Below are 23,638 nucleotides of genomic sequence, written 5' to 3'. Positions count from 1 at the left end.
TTTTTATTTTATTGTGGACTGAAACACATTCACTCAACAAGTCATGTTTAAAACTAACTAAACAACTTCTGCTCTCCACCTCTCTTGGAGGCCGCCTTTGCCGTGCAAAAAATAATGCATTTCACTCTCACCGTCTTCCAAGGGCTAAGAATTCTGGGCTGATAGCCAGCCTTCCTGCATTCATCACCAAGGCCAAATCTGCCTCGCACTCCACGCTCATCGTTCTGGCGCTGACAAAGCCAATAAGCCTTCCTAACTCTTTCTAACACGCAATAATTAACACTATTTTGGCAAATACATTTCTCTTTCTTTTTTTCTCTTCTTTCTAACTTTACACTCTTCCTACATTCTATTAATATACATTCTGATTACTGGTAATCAAATCCCTTTTTCTTCATCTTCTACTGTTCACAAATTAAGGGGATGAAAGAAACCAAATTCTTTTCCATAGAGCACAGCCCTGCATGCACTTTTAAACTACATGAAAACACACTGATAGTCAGGCACAACTATCTCAGGTAGCTCACAAGGACCAGACAATCTAACTCATGCAACAAGACGCACTCACTTCATTCAAACAAACATTTACACAAACAAAAGGCAGCCCACAGACTGCTCTCAAACCAAACCAATTATAACCAAATCAAACATATTACATGAAATGCATACCCCATCCTCTTAATCACTGCTCACATTGGCCCACTGAGCCATTAAAAGCAACTTTAAATGTACACATTTTGTCTTCTTTTAAAACTAAACTTTTGATCTGTCCATATTCTGGGCTATCCTCTCATCTGTCTTTGCTGAACCTCTTTCTGCCACAACCTTAGGGAATCAAACATGCTCTGACAGCTGTGCCTAGCAAACAATCCCTCTTGCAAGTGATCTATCTTAGTTGCATCAAAAATATTAAACAGAATCAAGAGTCTTCTACAGGAGCGGGTTGGCTCTCGGCCAATCTGACATCAGTTGAACTGCAGCAACACCTAAAACATCGCAACTTACTGAAACACGGCATCTTGCACACTCAATCAAACACCACCAAACTCACTCAATCAGATACCGCCAAAGAACCCACACATACCCAGACACAAAAGAACCAAGCAACTATCTCCACACACAACCACACACGCACACGCACGTCCTATGCATTGAGTCCCTGCCAAACACGTGTTACCATAATGGGACAAGGCCCGTCGACCAAGTCCTGGGCTACCTGGACCCTACCGCAGACTGAACAGTACACTAACTGTTCTGAGGTTGGAGGACACATTCGCAACCCGGGCGGCACTACAGACCGTTGCGCACTTTACCCCGGAAGATCTGGGACTCTTCCATCAAACCACTCACACTAGGGGTTTGGGTCCTTTCCCAGTATTTAACCGTGGTGAGCCACACTCCAGTCTCAGTACCACCCGGTCGGATGCTCTAAAACAGACATCCACCCGAAACCCTCATCACCAATAGTCTATCAGGGCGCCACTTGCACTCTGAGTTCCCCGGAGCACACTAGCCCCAGGAGCACACCGGCTCCTCCAATCACCAGAGACACACCGGTCTCAGAGACACACCGGTCTCATGGAGCATCCCAGCTCCCTCAATCAACAGTCGGACCACTCACCTTCTGCTCGCAGAACCGACATCCACCATTCTCCACCACCGGCTGCTGGGACCAACACGGTCAGCTCCAAATTTCCGCCTTCTGGACTCCGGCGCAGGTTCATGAACCGGGACCTCTCCGGATCAGCAGGGTGGGGCAGCGCTGCGAGAACCAAGCTCGGCATCAAAGTGGGTACCCAGACCCACCGTGCCGACCAGAGGGTCCCCGGCCTTCTGCTACCCACTTACGGGTGAGAAAGATCCTTATCACGGAGTCCCTGTTCGGGCGCCATCTGATAAGCGTGGCTCAAATCCACCTGAGCGACTTACCTCACTCATCTATCATTCTCATATAATAAGCCAGCCAGGCAGTGGAGAAGAATTAGAAATATATTTATAAGGACATAATATTCATCTGCAGATGGGCCATATCAGGTCTACACCCAAAGGAGTGCACCGAGAGGACTGACTCATCCTATCATGACAATACATTATAACATACCATGGCAGGGTAAAGACACGCCCAGCCTGGAAAATTACAGAACTAGCGAAATGGTGAACAATGAACTCATACATGAGGCATCTGCACCTGCGAAGGCAACATCGTTATCTACCCTCAAGGTCACAGAGCCGAGGCTCTGCTTCTCCAGGGCATGGAAACATTTCTGCAAAACTAACTCAAGTCAAGGAATGCTGAAACAGGGATTTTCTGCTCATAAGGGAGGGGGAAAACTGTACCATGAGACATTGGGGCTGCAGAGCAAATGTCAGCATCAGAAGTCTGTCTGCCATAGACAAGTCCCTCTCTCCTATGAGAGAAGTTGAAGCTTGCATATTACAAAAATAGCTCAGTGGGTTGCAGCACATGAATTTTAAGCTGTAACTGCATATTGGTTAGACACATCATGCTAACTCATAAGCATAATATATACAGTGGGCGGGGCATCAAAAACTGAAACCTATCATACCTACGCTTGTTTTGTATAGCGTGGTTATGATTTGTCAATGAATCTTGGTTCAACCTAATCTACCATTCGATTTGCTGTTAATCACATTTTGTTTATTGATTTGAATATTTTTTTGCATATGTGCACGTAAGTTATAGTGCATTCACATAGGGCCATATGTAGGAAGCCAAATTGCAATTCAATTCGCTGAAATTCACAGATTTTCAGCATTTGCGATGGCAATTTGGGCAGTGTGCTATGTAGCAGACAAAAACCCACTCGCAAAATAAGGAATCGCCCATTTTGGTATTCCTTAAATGTAATGTAGGAAACACCCAAGTTGTGCAATTTTGGCTTAAGGAATCGCAAATTACCACCAACTTCAGGTTAGTGGTAATTTGCTCCATGTGCAACACAGATGAAGACATTGCAAACGCTTTTGGAACTTTCAATAGGGCTTCCCATTCTGCCAAACCACTGCAGGATTCTGACATGGTGACATTCCTGGCCCAGGATACCCTCCAGGTAATCTTGTAGCCATATTTACAGCTCTAGAAAAAGATATTACAACACAGGAGGTACTCACCGCTATACATAAATTACGACACCCACAAGGCGCCAGGCCCTGATGGCTATGGAGAAGAATTTGATTAAACCTTTGCCTTCCAAGTAGCCCCAATACTAGCACGATTATTTAATTCACTTGACAAAAGATGCTTGCTACCGGACTCAATGCGATTAGCCACCATCACGGTTATTTCTAAGCAGGGCAAAGACCCCAAGTGTTGTGCTTCCTACCTCCCTTGAAAGATGCTACGCTGGAGAGCAAGAGTCTTTGTCTTTTTTGGAGAAATCCCACACTGAGCTACTGTCCAGACCGTCTACAATTAAAACACACAGGGCCATATGCACGAAAAATGTGGGTCTTGCAAAATGGTAGCAAATGGGTTTGCAACTGCAAAAATGGCTGTCCGCGATAAAAAAAAAAGTCATTCGCAAACCCCAAATAGCGATAAATCTGTTTTGCAAGTTAATAAAGTGAATGAATGCCAATACCGAATGGCAATTAGGAAATCCCTATTTGCAACTTGCAAACAGCATTCTCACTGCATTCACAAATAGCGAAGGATCAAAAAATTGATGTTTTGCACATGCAATTTAGCATGAATTTGAAACAGGTGGTAAATGGGTGGAGGGTACATAAATTGGCCCAGACTGCATCAGGGAGTACCACAATGGCTGCTCTTTACTTCATTACAAGGAGGATGTGAATACTGGCTGCACAGCGTAGGAGGAGGTGGAGACAAGAGCAGATATTTAGAGTCAGGCTGACCCTCTTTCCACAAACTGAGGAAGAAATATATAAGAAATACAGGCTACGCAGGACTGTCATATTGGAGATTATTGCACTCTTACACACACATCTAGAAATCAGGAGCCTGCGCAGTAATGCGATCCCTCCTCATGTACAGGTGTTGTGTTGTGCTCATCACACCTATTAGCCTCTGGCAGTTATCAGGGTGTGATTGCAGTAGCAGGAGGGGTGGCACAAAGTGCACTTTCACAGTTCTTCCTTGCATTCCTTGATGCCATGCTGATATACATTCACAAACATACATACCTACCCAGGAACGCCCAAGAAATGCAGACTACCATATTAGATTTTTACATGATTGCAAATTTTCCACATGTCATCGGGTGTATACATGGGACACCTGCCCATAGGCCACTCCTTCCATCTCAAATAGATTTTCAGAAACGTACACATACCCTCATCATTCAGGTGGTATGCATGATTGTATGATACTACCAAGCATGCCTAAACCACACATGCTTAAACAACACTGTCTGAACCACAACCACATCTTTACCACACATGCCTTTACAAAACATTTTGTTGAAAAGGCACAATTGCTAAAGGGATATACATGGTAAATTGCACACCCAAGACCCTGTGTCATAACACCCGATACCCCAGCCCTGCAATCCACCCCAGCCCATAAAACTTTCCCCGACTCCTCACCCTGAGACCTACCACTCGGTCCCTGCCCAAAAAATGATTACAACCCTAGCCCCCCGCCCTGACCCCTAAAACAACCCCTGCCCTGAGAACTGCTCCTTTCCCTCCCCCTGCCCAGAGGCCAAAAACATCCCTTACCCCCGCCCCCCCCACCCTGAGCCCTAAACCTGGCCTCACCCCTGAAATCTGCCCCTTCCCTCTGCCCTAAGCCCAAAAACCCGGTCCAGCCCTGAAAACTACTCGACCCGCCCCGCCTTGAGCCCTGAAACCCTGCCCCCTGTAAAAAATCTACCTTAGCCCCCCACTACCTGCCTGAGCTCTAAAACCACCCCCCCCCAAAAGAAATGACCCCCCCTCCCAAACCGGGCCCCAACCCCACTTACCAGGCGTTGTCCTGGAGCTTCCTCTCTGGATCCTTCCTGTTCCTCTCCCGGCCCATCTGCACATCTAGACCACTGACTGCCTTAACCACGCATATGCGTTAAGGCATATGCGTGGTTAAGGCAGATGCGTGGCTTAGGCAAACATTATTCCGCTTGCGTGGAAATTGCGCGCGTTGCTCAGTTCATGTTATAAAGGCCATTTACCCGTATGCAAAGCCCAAAGTATCATAACTGATATGGTGTTGCAATATCTATGAAGCATCCATGACTCCTTCATGTTTAGACACAGCAAAATAAACAGTTCGAAAGCGGTGAATTTGATGACGGTTATCTATTAGGTACAGAATAGAAAGTTACTTAGAACTATATGTGTGTGGTCATCTATTCATTATGTCATGTAGCCTCAGAACTATCTCTGTGTTGCGGGTGACGGTGCGTATGCCCTACGTCAATGGATCCTCAAACCATACCTTCCTCCCACCTTGACAATGAGCACCAATAAGGCACATGCTAGCATCAGGTGTAGAATTTAGCTGACATTTTTCCTCCTGAAATTATGTTTTACATGCTTGCACAAGATTGGGGGGTGTTACAATATGCTCCTTAACCCCTTCGGCGCTCATGACGAGCTGGGCTCGTCATGGCGTAGCCTCCTCGCACGCTCATGACGAGCCCAGCTCGTCACGTAAAGTGCGGTTTCGCAAAACCCAGCGTACGGGCGGAATTCCGCCCGCACGCATGCGGTTAAATAGCTTGCAAGATAGTAGCAACATGTGCCATCCTCCACAATATTGCCACCAGGAGAGGCATATACATAGAAGAGTCCGATTCAGAGAATGAAGAATCTGAACCACCTGTACAGCAACCAGGAGATGGGAACAGAGCAGTAGATGGGAGAAGACACAGGGATCACATTGCTACACATTACTTTGAGAGGTACGTTGTCAGTGATAATGCTTTGTGTATGTGAAAGGAAGACAAGGCACTGTAGATGCAAGTGGACCGTAATACCTTTATAGCCAGGTATGTAGTCTGTAGTCAAATTAAACACACATTAGGAAATGAAAATACTACTGTGCCGGTTAATGCACCAGAAATGAGTGAGCACAGGTATTAGAAACTAAAATGCATGGATGGCTCATTGTTTGTGGCCCCTACAGCCAAGATGGGCTACCTCCTTGTCGTTTTGCAGTCCATGCTCGGCTGCTGCCTCTCAGAGACCTGCCATCTGAGCCGGAGACACTGCTGATGCTAGCTATCTCCTCTGTATCATCCCCTTCTCTCCCTGTGATCCCTGCTATTCGGTCGGTCTACATTGCCTCATGTTATCTGTTGCAGATCCCTTATCACATCACCACTGAAGTGGCCCATCGCCACCTTTACATTGACAGTTCTTCTGCACAGGGTGGCCATAGCATGTGCATTTGCCTGATTGATCAGTTCAGAATGTCAATCCTGGCTGCACTGTGCCTCTAACTGTATGTCTGACCAGAGTCAGTGTTTGAGAGTTTGTTGACACAGTTACTCGAGGGCAGCTGTCATGCTGTGCATTCTGTGGTCCAAATGGCTTTGGTTCTCTGCCATTTGTCAGGCTATATTTCCAAAACCCACCATCATACAGTCATGCATGCTCTGCAATGTCCTGTTTATTAACAGCATCGGTTTATGTTGCTGCCATTAAATTTGCAACATGGATCGTTCCAGTCCTCCACACACCTGAGTGTCCTCTGATACCTTCGTGATCAGAAAATACGTTTGTGTCACAGTTTGTGCCGTGCAACGCTGTCAATCATATTCCAATATACGTGGCAGGCATGGTCACCCTATGAGCCTGAGTTGTTTCTGGATGTCCTTCATCCTCCTCTGGTGATGCAGACTGAGTGAAAACACAGGCACCGCAATAAAGCTGACCGGTCTGCTGCTCCTGTCATCCTATGGACCTCCAGAGGCCCAGCAACACTGGTGGTGATTCTGCAGCTCCCTAGTAGCCTGACATATCTTCCCTGCAATTTTGAGGACAGTATCCCTCGTAGGAACTGCTGGGAACAAACACCTGTGCACCGTGTTGACTTGCCGTTGCAAAGGCTTGTTGGCTCTGCACTCCAGAGATCTGTGGTCTACAGGAAGCTCCAGCCTCCACCACCATATCCCTCGAAGCTCAGCATCTGTACTGCGTTCTCTGCCCCAGGCCTCCATCTTTGGTCAGTTGCTTGATTTCCTCTTGCGACTCCTGTGCCTTCTGCCTGTGGGTACCCTCAAGGGTCTTTCTTTGCTTCAGTGGGCTCCCCTGCTTGCTTGGGGCCTGCTTTGACTCCCCTTCACTTTGTGAGTCCCTTGGACCTTGCTGGTCCCAACGTTTGCATCTTTTCACTTTCCAACCATTTTGCGGCTACCAAGGCTTGTTGGTGCTCCTGCCAGACACCGACCACCTATACACTGACATCAAATGTGGGACAACTCGTGCATGGCTCCTGGTCTTCCTCAGCATTGCCTTCATCTCACAGCTGCAGTGACAACATCACCGTCTTCACTTCTGAACCTCCCGACCTCTGTGGACATTGTGCTTCTGTGCCTCCTGGGCACCTCTGAGTGGCATAGACTCTGTTCCCTCAGCTTGCAGGTTTCCTCTTTAAGAATCTACCCATGTATTCCACCAGACTCCTTCACATGCTTCTTCTTTGAAGTCTTCCATTGTCGTCTACGGCAGGCTCCGTTATCTCTTCACCCCTATGCACCCGGCTTTCCTGGTGCATGTAACCTGGTTCCTGGGGTATCCATGGGTGAGGTGGCTCTCACATCTTCCATCTTCTAATGGGTTTCTTCAGGGTCCTTTGGGAAAGGTACTTCTTTAAAACTGCATTAGCGACTTCTCTATTGACTTCCATTGGGCACGCGACTGTGTTTCCACTCTGCACACACGGGTTCCTGGGTGCTTACCTTGGGTGGTTCCTTGTGTCACCAACTCCTCTGAGTCTTCCGGTCCAAGTTCCATTCTCCTTTGTAGTTCACATTCCAATTTCTTAGTATATAGTTTGGTCTCCCCCTGGAGAGCAGTGAATATTTGTGCTACTTAGCTGATTATTCTGCAGTATTCTTGTGTGTTGATATCTCTGGGTAGGAGGGTAGGAGATATACCAATGTGTTAGTGATTGTGTTGTGTAATAAAAAGACTTATTTTTATAAAACTCAGTGTGGTTCTTTTTCATCTAATCTACACTGTCGATTAAATATGGTAAAACAAGCTGCTTTACATTCCTTCGAGGCTGCTTATTTTATTTTTTATGTATTTGTTGTTTTATATAGCGTAAACATGACCCAGAGTAGGGTACCAGAGCACTTTATATTTACATGACAAGAAACAGTCGAATTACCAGTCAAGTCAACAAACATCAGTAGTTGTACATTGTTTTTGAGAAAAACATTAAGGCTTAATATACATATGTACGATTCACAACTAGGTTAACGTTCAATGAGAATTAGCATTTGTATGATCTTGGCAGATGAATGAAAATGGAGTGACTGTTGAGATTATGGGAGATATTTACTCATATAAAAAGATTTGGCTTCATGTTTAAAAGTGGAAATGGACGAAATTCTACTAATGTTCGGGGGAAGAGCGTTCCAAATCTAGAGGCTGCACCCGAGAAAGCTCGGTCATACATTCTTTTCTTACGGAAACGGGCCGGTTTCAATAGTAGGGCTTCCTGACTCCGGGAGAGACGGCATCCTCCTGATAGTGTGATTTTCTGGGCTAGGTACACAGGTGTGTTGTAATGCATCGCTTTGTGAGTGATACATGCTATTTTTCAATCTATTCTTGCTTTGTAAGGCAGCCAGTTAAGCCCCTTCAGATGGGGGGTGATGCATCGAATTTTCTGGAGCCGGTTATAAGTCTTGTGGCCGCATTTAGAGAGGCTTTCCGAGGGGCTGTTGAGATCTTAGGGAGACGAGCTAGAGTTGTGCAGCCGTACTCGATCCTTGAAATTACTAGTGCCTGGATTGCCGTTTTCAGGTCTGAATTGTTTAAGAAAGGTTTCAATTTTCTTAGGTAACTTAAATGGAACCGGGCATTTTTTGCCATCATGCTAATATGTGATAGCATGTTCAGATTATTGTCTAGTACAATTCCCAAGGATTTGGTAGAATCAACAATCCTCGGAGTACAGTTTAGTGCTGTGATCATATTGGTCCATTCTAGGATGTTCGTAGCGCTTTTCTGGGGGAAATCAACAGGAATTTGGTTTTATGTGGGTTGAGCTTCAGGTGATTACTGGTTAACCAATGGATGGTTCTCTTTAGTGCTTAGTTCATGATGCCTATTTCTTCTGACGATGTGATCTTGATTTAAAGCTGTGTGTCATCTGGGTACATGTGGAACGAGATGTTTGCTTGTTGTAAGGTTTTTGTGAGTGGCTCTACGTACAGATTGAATAATGCAGGGGATAGAGTTGAGCCCTGAGGAACTCTGATCGCATTACTGGATGAAGCTGATAATGTTTGGTTGACTATGAATTTTTGCGATCTGTCCTCTAAGAATGAACAAAACCATTTTAGGACTGTACCATCTAATCCCATCCTATTTTTCATGCAATCTAGTATTTTAGCATGGTTTACTGTGTTGAATGTCGAAGAAAGGTCGAGCAGGACTAGAAGTCAGGTTTCGTTGCTGTCCAGGGCAAGTAGAGCGTCATCCACGATGTGCAGAATTGCTGTTTCGGTACTATGGTTTGGTCTAAATCCTGATTGGAAGTCACTCAACAGATCGAATTCTGAGATATGCTGGCTCAATTGTTGCTTGTACACATTTTTCCAGGACTTTGGCTAGGTTTGGAATGTTTGTTACTGGTCTGAAATTGTTAGGGTCAGCGCGGTTCTCTGTTGATTTTTTAAGATTGGAGTGACTTGCCCTGTTTTTAGGCAGTCGGGTATTGAGCCTTGTGCTAGCGAAGTGTTAATGATCTTTGTCCATGAGGGGATGAGCAGATGGCTTATTGTAGACCAACACTTTGCCAGTAGAGCATCATTGTAGTGATTGTTTGATTTAGTGGACAAGATGATCTTTGCAATGTCCATATCATTAATGGGCTTGAATTCAGAACATCCGGCATTGTTTTTAGGCGTTTCCAGCTCTGGTTGAGATTGATGCTCATCGGGGTGCTCTTAGAAATCAAAAGGCATTCAGCTGCTGTTTTGAGCTCCACTTGCATCGATTTGGCTTTGGCAGTGAAGACGGAGGAGAAATCTTCACTGCTTATATTCGATTTTGTAGTTGTTGGTGCAGATTTGGCCATTTTATAGGATTGATCTTTTAGCGGATCACATAGTTTCCTAGGTCTGTTTTTCGCATTATCCAGTTCTTTCCTGAAAAAGTCTTTTTTGAGTTTAGAATGCTTTTATTGTAGGCTTTTCTGGCCTGTCTTAGTTGGATTAGATGGGGTGAGGAAGGGTGTTGTCGCCATTTCCGCTCTGTGAATCTGAGTGAGCGTCTTTCTTCATTGAGGGTGACGTTAAACCACAGGTTTTTGTCTTTGTCAGGGATCCTTTTGAATATTAACAGGGCTATATCTTCAATAATATTCGCCTTTGTATTGTTGTAGTACTCTGTGAGGTCACTAACATCCACCATATTACTAGGAGGTTGCATTTCTGTCTCACAGCGTGTTGCAATGTTATCCATGGTGAGCCCTCTAGAGTCACAAATCCATTTTCTGGGTTTTATTGGTTATGATGAGGCTTTCGTTTTCATGAAGGGTATTTTGGAAGGTAACGATGTGATGGTCAGACCAATCACAGGTGGTGATTTCAATGTTATCTATAGCTTTTTCTGTAGATCCAGTCTAGGGTACAGCTTTTGGAGTGGTTTGGAAGATGACATTCTTGGACCAGCGACTGATCCTTGAGGAAGGCTTTGAGTGAATTGATCTGATTATTCGTATGGTCCTCCCAATGAAGATTGAAGTCTCCCAAGAAAATATCATTGCAGTGAGGAGATGAGTTTGCTGTGATGATTTCTTTCAGCTGATCAATGAACCTGGTCTTTTTAGCCTGGGGGTCGTAGAAAGTGTGAAGTTTGCAGTTTTGATTGTCTGAAGATATTAAGGACAGACCAAGATATTCACAAGACTCTAGGGGGTCAGATTGTATTTTTGTAATGGTAATGTCAGATCTATATATACATGCGATGCCTCCCCCTTATTTTATTGTCCTGTCTAGTCTCATAATGCAATGGTTTGGGGGGACTAGTAGATCTAGGCATTGGGAAGAAGAGTCAGATAGCCATGTTTCTGTTAGTATAGTTACGTCAATTTCCTGGTTTAGTATAAGGTCGGCTATGTCTGCCGCATGTTTCTTTGCTGATCGACAATTTAGAAGTAAACACAAAATGTGTTTCTGTGTTTTGATTGTTCGCGAGTCTTGCTTTTCAGGATTTATTAGCACAGCAACCACTTTGAGATATTTCTATGGCTATCAAAACCTCTAAATAACCATAAGGATTGCCTCGATTAGTGCAAAGTGCATCACTCCTTAGAGTGTGTACCATATACTAAGCAAGCCTCCTACTCTCTGCCTACCTTACTGATTACTATGAAAAATCAAAGCCACTGGAAGATCTGACTGTGGCGTCAGCTCACCAAATATGCCACTAATGTATACATATTCTATTTTGCGGCCTCCTTTTAGACACTATTGGCTCAACTAATAAGTTAGGTTTGGTAAGCATTGCTTAAATAGCGTTAGCAAGGAGAATCTTATTCACAATACATGCATCTGCCCACCTCTGCTACAAGTGTTCAGTTGTATCCTAGTGTGTTGTAATGATCGCTTGCTTGTATCTGGCTGGCTCGTGGTTGCGTCTCGAATAGAATGCATATTTAGAATGAGGCTAGGCATTGTTTGCGAGACAGTTGTCAAATGGACAGATGATAGGAGGCAATGTCTGGTTCATGGCTTCACTGTAGTTAATAATAATCAACGTTGTTCTGCCCTTACTGTGTCACGTCTCGTTTATGAACCCAACATAAATATTGGCAACAAGTTGGGAAATGTTACAGTAAGGATGTGAAGCCCCTGCCATTTCCTGCGTTGTGGTGACTGTCTTCATTCTTCATGAAATCAGCAGTCAATGAGCAACGAAGAATCGCTGGGAAAGCCATCAATTGAGACTGTTGAGGATTGCACCTCCATTTAGACTCCTGAGGATTGAGCTATTCTGTATGGTTGCAGTAAGTTAATGACTGGCTGGAGCATGTGGGAGCTGGGCAGTTTGCAGTTCTTGTGTCAGCCTTGCGCTACAGAGCGTGCAGTGGAGAGCACGCAACAGGCAGTAAAGAGGCTATTACTTGCAGAACAAAAGTAGAGCTACATATGCTGCACTTGGAAAACAAGCTCTACTGACTGTCGTAAATGACTCAAGGTGACGCTTAGTAGTGTCATTTGGGGGAAGGAAGATTGTCACTAAGGTATATGTGGCTGTGGATAGAAAGGATGACTTTGAGTGGATGGACTAAGCTACACTAATGATCATACTTAAACCCGGATCTCCTGTTCCAGTGCAATTGGATCTGAATTGGCTGGAGGAGGATTTACAATAGACCTATTTGGTCAACACTAAACTATCTATGATGAAAATTGACTCTGGATGTGTAGAGGATATTAATGCATTACTTAAAATGTATGATTCTTTATCTTTAAAGTCTATAAAGAAAGATGAGGTTGGATATGTGAAGGTCTTTTTCACATGACTCTTCCATCAAACCACTCACACTAGGGGTTTGGGTCCTTTCCCAGTATTTAACCGTGGTGAGCCACACTCCAGTCTCAGTACCACCCGGTCGGATGCTCTAAAACAGACATCCACCCGAAACCCTCATCACCAATAGTCTATCAGGGCGCCACTTGCACTCTGAGTTCCCCGGAGCACACTAGCCCCAGGAGCACACCGGCTCCTCCAATCACCAGAGACACACCGGTCTCAGAGACACACCGGTCTCATGGAGCATCCCAGCTCCCTCAATCAACAGTCGGACCACTCACCTTCTGCTCGCAGAACCGACATCCACCATTCTCCACCGCCGGCTGCTGGGACCAACACGGTCAGCTCCAAATTTCCGCCTTCTGGACTCCGGCGCAGGTTCATGAACCGGGACCTCTCCGGATCAGCAGGGTGGGGCAGCGCTGCGAGAACCAAGCTCGGCATCAAAGTGGGTACCCAGACCCACCGTGCCGACCAGAGGGTCCCCGGCCTTCTGCTACCCACTTACGGGTGAGAAAGATCCTTATCACGGAGTCCCTGTTCGGGCGCCATCTGATAAGCGTGGCTCAAATCCACCTGAGCGACTTACCTCACTCATCTATCATTCTCATATAATAAGCCAGCCAGGCAGTGGAGAAGAATTAGAAATATATTTATAAGGACATAATATTCATCTGCAGATGGGCCATGTCAGGTCTACACCCAAAGGAGTGCACCGAGAGGACTGACTCATCCTATCATGACAATACATTATAACATACCATGGCAGGGTAAAGACACGCCCAGCCTGGAAAATTACAGAACTAGCGAAATGGTGAACAATGAACTCATACATGAGGCATCTGCACCTGCGTAGGCAACATCGTTATCTACCCTCAAGGTCACAGAGCCGAGGCTCTGCTTCTCCAGGGCATGGAAACATTTCTGCAAAACTAACTCAAGTCAAGGAATGCTGAAACAGGGATTTTCTGCTCATAAGGGAGGGGGAAAACTGTACCACGAGACATTGGGGCTGGGGAGGGAAACTGCTCCTTTCCCTCCCCCTGCCCAGAGGCCAAAAACATCCCTTACCCCCGCCCCCCCCCACCCTGAGCCCTAAACCTGGCCTCACCCCTGAAATCTGCCCCTTCCCTCTGCCCTAAGCCCAAAAACCCGGTCCAGCCCTGAAAACTACTCGACCCACCCCGCCTTGAGCCCTGAAACCCTGCCCCCTGTAAAAAATCTACCTTAGCCCCCCACTACCTGCCTGAGCTCTAAAACCACCCCCCCCAAAAGAAATGACCCCCCCTCCCAAACCGGGCCCCAACCCCACTTACCAGGCGTTGTCCTGGAGCTTCCTCTCTGGATCCTTCCTGTTCCTCTCCCGGCCCATCTGCACATCTAGACCACTGACTGCCTTAACCACGCATATGCGTTAAGGCATATGCGTGGTTAAGGCAGATGCGTGGCTTAGGCAAACATTATTCCGCTTGCGTGGAAATTGCGCGCGTTGCTCAGTTCATGTTATAAAGGCCATTTACCCGTATGCAAAGCCCAAAGTATCATAACTGATATGGTGTTGCAATATCTATGAAGCATCCATGACTCCTTCATGTTTAGACACAGCAAAATAAACAGTTCGAAAGCGGTGAATTTGATGACGGTTATCTATTAGGTACAGAATAGAAAGTTACTTAGAACTATATGTGTGTGGTCATCTATTCATTATGTCATGTAGCCTCAGAACTATCTCTGTGTTGCGGGTGACGGTGCGTATGCCCTACGTCAATGGATCCTCAAACCATACCTTCCTCCCACCTTGACAATGAGCACCAATAAGGCACATGCTAGCATCAGGTGTAGAATTTAGCTGACATTTTTCCTCCTGAAATTATGTTTTACATGCTTGCACAAGATTGGGGGGTGTTACAATATGCTCCTTAACCCCTTCGGCGCTCATGACGAGCTGGGCTCGTCATGGCGTAGCCTCCTCGCACGCTCATGACGAGCCCAGCTCGTCACGTAAAGTGCGGTTTCGCAAAACCCAGCGTACGGGCGGAATTCCGCCCGCACGCATGCGGTTAAATAGCTTGCAAGATAGTAGCAACATGTGCCATCCTCCACAATATTGCCACCAGGAGAGGCATATACATAGAAGAGTCCGATTCAGAGAATGAAGAATCTGAACCACCTGTACAGCAACCAGGAGATGGGAACAGAGCAGTAGATGGGAGAAGACACAGGGATCACATTGCTACACATTACTTTGAGAGGAACGTTGTCAGTGATAATGCTTTGTGTATGTGAAAGGAAGACAAGGCACTGTAGATGCAAGTGGACCGTAATACCTTTATAGCCAGGTATGTAGTCTGTAGTCAAATTAAACACACATTAGGAAATGAAAATACTACTGTGCCGGTTAATGCACCAGAAATGAGTGAGCACAGGTATTAGAAACTAAAATGCATGGATGGCTCATTGTTTGTGGCCCCTACAGCCAAGATGGGCTACCTCCTTGTCGTTTTGCAGTCCATGCTCGGCTGCTGCCTCTCAGAGACCTGCCATCTGAGCCGGAGACACTGCTGATGCTAGCTTTCTCCTCTGTATCATCCCCTTCTCTCCCTGTGATCCCTGCTATTCGGTCGGTCTACATTGCCTCATGTTATCTGTTGCAGATCCCTTATCACATCACCACTGAAGTGGCCCATCGCCACCTTTACATTGACAGTTCTTCTGCACAGGGTAGCCATAGCATGTGCATTTGCCTGATTGATCAGTTCAGAATGTCAATCCTGGCTGCACTGTGCCTCTAACTGTATGTCTGACCAGAGTCAGTGTTTGAGAGTTTGTTGACACAGTTACTCGAGGGCAGCTGTCATGCTGTGCATTCTGTGGTCCAAATGGCTTTGGTTCTCTGCCATTTGTCAGGCTATATTTCCAAAACCCACCATCATACAGTCATGCATGCTCTGCAATGTCCTGTTTATTAACAGCATCGGTTTATGTTGCTGCCATTAAATTTGCAACATGGATCGTTCCAGTCCTCCACACACCTGAGTGTCCTCTGATACCTTCGTGATCAGAAAATACGTTTGTGTCACAGTTTGTGCCGTGCAACGCTGTCAATCATATTCCAATATACGTGGCAGGCATGGTCACCCTATGAGCCTGAGTTGTTTCTGGATGTCCTTCATCCTCCTCTGGTGATGCAGACTGAGTGAAAACACAGGCACCGCAATAAAGCTGACCGGTCTGCTGCTCCTGTCATCCTATGGACCTCCAGAGGCCCAGCAACACTGGTGGTGATTCTGCAGCTCCCTAGTAGCCTGACATGTCTTCCCTGCAATTTTGAGGACAGTATCCCTCGTAGGAACTGCTGGGAACAAACACCTGTGCACCATGTTGACTTGCCGTTGCAAAGGCTTGTTGGCTCTGCACTCCAGAGATCTGTGGTCTACAGGAAGCTCCAGCCTCCACCACCATATCCCTCGAAGCTCAGCATCTGTACTGCGTTCTCTGCCCCAGGCCTCCATCTTTGGTCAGTTGCTTGATTTCCTCTTGCGACTCCTGTGCCTTCTGCCTGTGGGTACCCTCAAGGGTCTTTCTTTGCTTCAGTGGGCTCCCCTGCTTGCTTGGGGCCTGCTTTGACTCCCCTTCACTTTGTGAGTCCCTTGGACCTTGCTGGTCCCAACGTTTGCATCTTTTCACTTTCCAACCATTTTGCGGCTACCAAGGCTTGTTGGTGCTCCTGCCAGACACCGACCACCTATACACTGACATCAAATGTGGGACAACTCGTGCATGGCTCCTGGTCTTCCTCAGCATTGCCTTCATCTCACAGCTGCAGTGACAACATCACCGTCTTCACTTCTGAACCTCCCGACCTCTGTGGACATTGTGCTTCTGTGCCTCCTGGGCACCTCTGAGTGGCATAGACTCTGTTCCCTCAGCTTGCAGGTTCTCCTCTTTAAGAATCTACCCATGTATTCCACCAGACTCCTTCACATGCTTCTTCTTTGAAGTCTTCCATTGTCGTCTACGGCAGGCTCCGTTATCTCTTCACCCCTATGCACCCGGCTTTCCTGGTGCATGTAACCTGGTTCCTGGGGTATCCATGGGTGAGGTGGCTCTCACATCTTCCATCTTCTAATGGGTTTCTTCAGGGTCCTTTGGGAAAGGTACTTCTTTAAAACTGCATTAGCGACTTCTCCATTGACTTCCATTGGGCACGCGACTGTGTTTCCACTCTGCACACACGGGTTCCTGGGTGCTTACCTTGGGTGGTTCCTTGTGTCACCAACTCCTCTGAGTCTTCCGGTCCAAGTTCCATTCTCCTTTGTAGTTCACATTCCAATTTCTTAGTATATAGTTTGGTCTCCCCCTGGAGAGCAGTGAATATTTGTGCTACTTAGCTGATTATTCTGCAGTATTCTTGTGTGTTGATATCTCTGGGTAGGAGGGTAGGAGATATACCAATGTGTTAGTGATTGTGTTGTGTAATAAAAAGACTTATTTTTATAAAACTCAGTGTGGTTCTTTTTCATCTAATCTACACTGTCGATTAAATATGGTAAAACAAGCTGCTTTACATTCCTTCGAGGCTGCTTATTTTATTTTTTATGTATTTGTTGTTTTATATAGCGTAAACATGACCCAGAGTAGGGTACCAGAGCACTTTATATTTATATGACAAGAAACAGTCGAGTTACCAGTCAAGTCAACAAACATCAGTAGTTGTACATTGTTTTTGAGAAAAACATTAAGGCTTAATATACATATGTACGATTCACAACTAGGTTAACGTTCAATGAGAATTAGCATTTGTATGATCTTGGCAGATGAATGAAAATGGAGTGACTGTTGAGATTATGGGAGATATTTACTCATATAAAAAGATTTGGCTTCATGTTTAAAAGTGGAAATGGACGAAATTCTACTAATGTTCGGGGGAAGAGCGTTCCAAATCTAGAGGCTGCACCCGAGAAAGCTCGGTCATACATTCTTTTCTTACGGAAACGGGCCGGTTTCAATAGTAGGGCTTCCTGACTCCGGGAGAGACGGCATCCTCCTGATAGTGTGATTTTCTGGGCTAGGTACACAGGTGTGTTGTAATGCATCGCTTTGTGAGTGATACATGCTATTTTTCAATCTATTCTTGCTTTGTAAGGCAGCCAGTTAAGCCCCTTCAGATGGGGGGTGATGCATCGAATTTTCTGGAGCCGGTTATAAGTCTTGTGGCCGCATTTAGAGAGGCTTTCCGAGGGGCTGTTGAGATCTTAGGGAGACGAGCTAGAGTTGTGCAGCCGTACTCGATCCTTGAAATTACTAGTGCCTGGATTGCCGTTTTCAGGTCTGAATTGTTTAAGAAAGGTTTCAATTTTCTTAGGTAACTTAAATGGAACCGGGCATTTTTTGCCATCATGCTAATATGTGATAGCATGTTCAGATTATTGTCTAGTACAATTCCCAAGGATTTGGTAGAATCAACAATCCTCGGAGTACAGTTTAGTGCTGTGATCATATTGGTCCATTCTAGGATGTTCGTAGCGCTTTTCTGGGGGAAATCAACAGGAATTTGGTTTTATGTGGGTTGAGCTTCAGGTGATTACTGGTTAACCAATGGATGGTTCTCTTTAGTGCTTAGTTCATGATGCCTATTTCTTCTGACGATGTGATCTTGATTTAAAGCTGTGTGTCATCTGGGTACATGTGGAACGAGATGTTTGCTTGTTGTAAGGTTTTTGTGAGTGGCTCTACGTACAGATTGAATAATGCAGGGGATAGAGTTGAGCCCTGAGGAACTCTGATCGCATTACTGGATGAAGCTGATAATGTTTGGTTGACTATGAATTTTTGCGATCTGTCCTCTAAGAATAAACAAAACCATTTTAGGACTGTACCATCTAATCCCATCCTATTTTTCATGCAATCTAGTATTTTAGCATGGTTTACTGTGTTGAATGTCGAAGAAAGGTCGAGCAGGATTAGAAGTCAGGTTTCGTTGCTGTCCAGGGCAAGTAGAGCGTCATCCACGATGTGCAGAATTGCTGTTTCGGTACTATGGTTTGGTCTAAATCCTGATTGGAAGTCACTCAACAGATCGAATTCTGAGATATGCTGGCTCAATTGTTGCTTGTACACATTTTTCCAGGACTTTGGCTAGGTTTGGAATGTTTGTTACTGGTCTGAAATTGTTAGGGTCAGCGCGGTTCTCTGTTGATTTTTTAAGATTGGAGTGACTTGCCCTGTTTTTAGGCAGTCGGGTATTGAGCCTTGTGCTAGCGAAGTGTTAATGATCTTTGTCCATGAGGGGATGAGCAGATGGCTTATTGTAGACCAACACTTTGCCAGTAGAGCATCATTGTAGTGATTGTTTGATTTAGTGGACAAGATGATCTTTGCAATGTCCATATCATTAATGGGCTTGAATTCAGAACATCCGGCATTGTTTTTAGGCGTTTCCAGCTCTGGTTGAGATTGATGCTCATCGGGGTGCTCTTAGAAATCAAAAGGCATTCAGCTGCTGTTTTGAGCTCCACTTGCATCGATTTGGCTTTGGCAGTGAAGACGGAGGAGAAATCTTCACTGCTTATATTCGATTTTGTAGTTGTTGGTGCAGATTTGGCCATTTTATAGGATTGATCTTTTAGCGGATCACATAGTTTCCTAGGTCTGTTTTTCGCATTATCCAGTTCTTTCCTGAAAAAGTCTTTTTTGAGTTTAGAATGCTTTTATTGTAGGCTTTTCTGGCCTGTCTTAGTTGGATTAGATGGGGTGAGGAAGGGTGTTGTCGCCATTTCCGCTCTGTGAATCTGAGTGAGCGTCTTTCTTCATTGAGGGTGACGTTAAACCACAGGTTTTTGTCTTTGTCAGGGATCCTTTTGAATATTAACAGGGCTATATCTTCAATAATATTCGCCTTTGTATTGTTGTAGTACTCTGTGAGGTCACTAACATCCACCATATTACTAGGAGGTTGCATTTCTGTCTCACAGCGTGTTGCAATGTTATCCATGGTGAGCCCTCTAGAGTCACAAATCCATTTTCTGGGTTTTATTGGTTATGATGAGGCTTTCGTTTTCATGAAGGGTATTTTGGAAGGTAACGATGTGATGGTCAGACCAATCACAGGTGGTGATTTCAATGTTATCTATAGCTTTTTCTGTAGATCCAGTCTAGGGTACAGCTTTTGGAGTGGTTTGGAAGATGACATTCTTGGACCAGCGACTGATCCTTGAGGAAGGCTTTGAGTGAATTGATCTGATTATTCGTATGGTCCTCCCAATGAAGATTGAAGTCTCCCAAGAAAATATCATTGCAGTGAGGAGATGAGTTTGCTGTGATGATTTCTTTCAGCTGATCAATGAACCTGGTCTTTTTAGCCTGGGGGTGGTAGAAAGTGTGAAGTTTGCAGTTTTGATTGTCTGAAGATATTAAGGACAGACCAAGATATTCACAAGACTCTAGGGGGTCAGATTGTATTTTTGTAATGGTAATGTCAGATCTATATATACATGCGATGCCTCCCCCTTATTTTATTGTCCTGTCTAGTCTCATAATGCAATGGTTTGGGGGGACTAGTAGATCTAGGCATTGGGAAGAAGAGTCAGATAGCCATGTTTCTGTTAGTATAGTTACGTCAATTTCCTGGTTTAGTATAAGGTCGGCTATGTCTGCCGCATGTTTCTTTGCTGATCGACAATTTAGAAGTAAACACAAAATGTGTTTCTGTGTTTTGATTGTTCGCGAGTCTTGCTTTTCAGGATTTATTAGCACAGCAACCACTTTGAGATATTTCTATGGCTATCAAAACCTCTAAATAACCATAAGGATTGCCTCGATTAGTGCAAAGTGCATCACTCCTTAGAGTGTGTACCATATACTAAGCAAGCCTCCTACTCTCTGCCTACCTTACTGATTACTATGAAAAATCAAAGCCACTGGAAGATCTGACTGTGGCGTCAGCTCACCAAATATGCCACTAATGTATACATATTCTATTTTGCGGCCTCCTTTTAGACACTATTGGCTCAACTAATAAGTTAGGTTTGGTAAGCATTGCTTAAATAGCGTTAGCAAGGAGAATCTTATTCACAATACATGCATCTGCCCACCTCTGCTACAAGTGTTCAGTTGTATCCTAGTGTGTTGTAATGATCGCTTGCTTGTATCTGGCTGGCTCGTGGTTGCGTCTCGAATAGAATGCATATTTAGAATGAGGCTAGGCATTGTTTGCGAGACAGTTGTCAAATGGACAGATGATAGGAGGCAATGTCTGGTTCATGGCTTCACTGTAGTTAATAATAATCAACGTTGTTCTGCCCTTACTGTGTCACGTCTCGTTTATGAACCCAACATAAATATTGGCAACAAGTTGGGAAATGTTACAGTAAGGATGTGAAGCCCCTGCCATTTCCTGCGTTGTGGTGACTGTCTTCATTCTTCATGAAATCAGCAGTCAATGAGCAACGAAGAATCGCTGGGAAAGCCATCAATTGAGACTGTTGAGGATTGCACCTCCATTTAGACTCCTGAGGATTGAGCTATTCTGTATGGTTGCAGTAAGTTAATGACTGGCTGGAGCATGTGGGAGCTGGGCAGTTTGCAGTTCTTGTGTCAGCCTTGCGCTACAGAGCGTGCAGTGGAGAGCACGCAACAGGCAGTAAAGAGGCTATTACTTGCAGAACAAAAGTAGAGCTACATATGCTGCACTTGGAAAACAAGCTCTACTGACTGTCGTAAATGACTCAAGGTGACGCTTAGTAGTGTCATTTGGGGGAAGGAAGATTGTCACTAAGGTATATGTGGCTGTGGATAGAAAGGATGACTTTGAGTGGATGGACTAAGCTACACTAATGATCATACTTAAACCCGGATCTCCTGTTCCAGTGCAATTGGATCTGAATTGGCTGGAGGAGGATTTACAATAGACCTATTTGGTCAACACTAAACTATCTATGATGAAAATTGACTCTGGATGTGTAGAGGATATTAATGCATTACTTAAAATGTATGATTCTTTATCTTTAAAGTCTATAAAGAAAGATGAGGTTGGATATGTGAAGGTCTTTTTCACATGACTCTTCCATCAAACCACTCACACTAGGGGTTTGGGTCCTTTCCCAGTATTTAACCGTGGTGAGCCACACTCCAGTCTCAGTACCACCCGGTCGGATGCTCTAAAACAGACATCCACCCGAAACCCTCATCACCAATAGTCTATCAGGGCGCCACTTGCACTCTGAGTTCCCCGGAGCACACTAGCCCCAGGAGCACACCGGCTCCTCCAATCACCAGAGACACACCGGTCTCAGAGACACACCGGTCTCATGGAGCATCCCAGCTCCCTCAATCAACAGTCGGACCACTCACCTTCTGCTCGCAGAACCGACATCCACCATTCTCCACCGCCGGCTGCTGGGACCAACACGGTCAGCTCCAAATTTCCGCCTTCTGGACTCCGGCGCAGGTTCATGAACCGGGACCTCTCCGGATCAGCAGGGTGGGGCAGCGCTGCGAGAACCAAGCTCGGCATCAAAGTGGGTACCCAGACCCACCGTGCCGACCAGAGGGTCCCCGGCCTTCTGCTACCCACTTACGGGTGAGAAAGATCCTTATCACGGAGTCCCTGTTCGGGCGCCATCTGATAAGCGTGGCTCAAATCCACCTGAGCGACTTACCTCACTCATCTATCATTCTCATATAATAAGCCAGCCAGGCAGTGGAGAAGAATTAGAAATATATTTATAAGGACATAATATTCATCTGCAGATGGGCCATGTCAGGTCTACACCCAAAGGAGTGCACCGAGAGGACTGACTCATCCTATCATGACAATACATTATAACATACCATGGCAGGGTAAAGACACGCCCAGCCTGGAAAATTACAGAACTAGCGAAATGGTGAACAATGAACTCATACATGAGGCATCTGCACCTGCGTAGGCAACATCGTTATCTACCCTCAAGGTCACAGAGCCGAGGCTCTGCTTCTCCAGGGCATGGAAACATTTCTGCAAAACTAACTCAAGTCAAGGAATGCTGAAACAGGGATTTTCTGCTCATAAGGGAGGGGGAAAACTGTACCACGAGACATTGGGGCTGGGGAGGGAAACTGCTCCTTTCCCTCCCCCTGCCCAGAGGCCAAAAACATCCCTTACCCCCGCCCCCCCCCACCCTGAGCCCTAAACCTGGCCTCACCCCTGAAATCTGCCCCTTCCCTCTGCCCTAAGCCCAAAAACCCGGTCCAGCCCTGAAAACTACTCGACCCACCCCGCCTTGAGCCCTGAAACCCTGCCCCCTGTAAAAAATCTACCTTAGCCCCCCACTACCTGCCTGAGCTCTAAAACCACCCCCCCCAAAAGAAATGACCCCCCCTCCCAAACCGGGCCCCAACCCCACTTACCAGGCGTTGTCCTGGAGCTTCCTCTCTGGATCCTTCCTGTTCCTCTCCCGGCCCATCTGCACATCTAGACCACTGACTGCCTTAACCACGCATATGCGTTAAGGCATATGCGTGGTTAAGGCAGATGCGTGGCTTAGGCAAACATTATTCCGCTTGCGTGGAAATTGCGCGCGTTGCTCAGTTCATGTTATAAAGGCCATTTACCCGTATGCAAAGCCCAAAGTATCATAACTGATATGGTGTTGCAATATCTATGAAGCATCCATGACTCCTTCATGTTTAGACACAGCAAAATAAACAGTTCGAAAGCGGTGAATTTGATGACGGTTATCTATTAGGTACAGAATAGAAAGTTACTTAGAACTATATGTGTGTGGTCATCTATTCATTATGTCATGTAGCCTCAGAACTATCTCTGTGTTGCGGGTGACGGTGCGTATGCCCTACGTCAATGGATCCTCAAACCATACCTTCCTCCCACCTTGACAATGAGCACCAATAAGGCACATGCTAGCATCAGGTGTAGAATTTAGCTGACATTTTTCCTCCT

The 23,638-nt window shown here is 45.6% G+C and overlaps 1 protein-coding gene across 1 annotated transcript in view; it reads right to left on the bottom strand.

Annotated features, from left to right (window-relative positions):
• Window positions 1–7,941, bottom strand: part of TMEM71 (transmembrane protein 71) — a 237,562-nt gene extending 229,621 nt beyond the window's left edge. Inside the window, exon 1 of the mRNA XM_078686134.1 lies at window positions 7,887–7,941. Coding sequence (XP_078542260.1) covers window positions 7,887–7,941 — 55 coding nt within the window. The remainder of the gene's footprint in view (window positions 1–7,886) is intronic.
• Window positions 7,942–23,638: the final 15,697 nt, after the last annotated feature.

The sequence above is a fragment of the Lissotriton helveticus genome, chromosome 4_1, assembly GCF_964261635.1.
Source record: "Lissotriton helveticus chromosome 4_1, aLisHel1.1, whole genome shotgun sequence".
Lineage (NCBI taxonomy): Eukaryota > Metazoa > Chordata > Amphibia > Caudata > Salamandridae > Lissotriton > Lissotriton helveticus.
The sequence above is the reverse complement of the archived record's forward strand: the minus strand, read 5'-3'. Positions and strand labels throughout refer to the sequence as shown.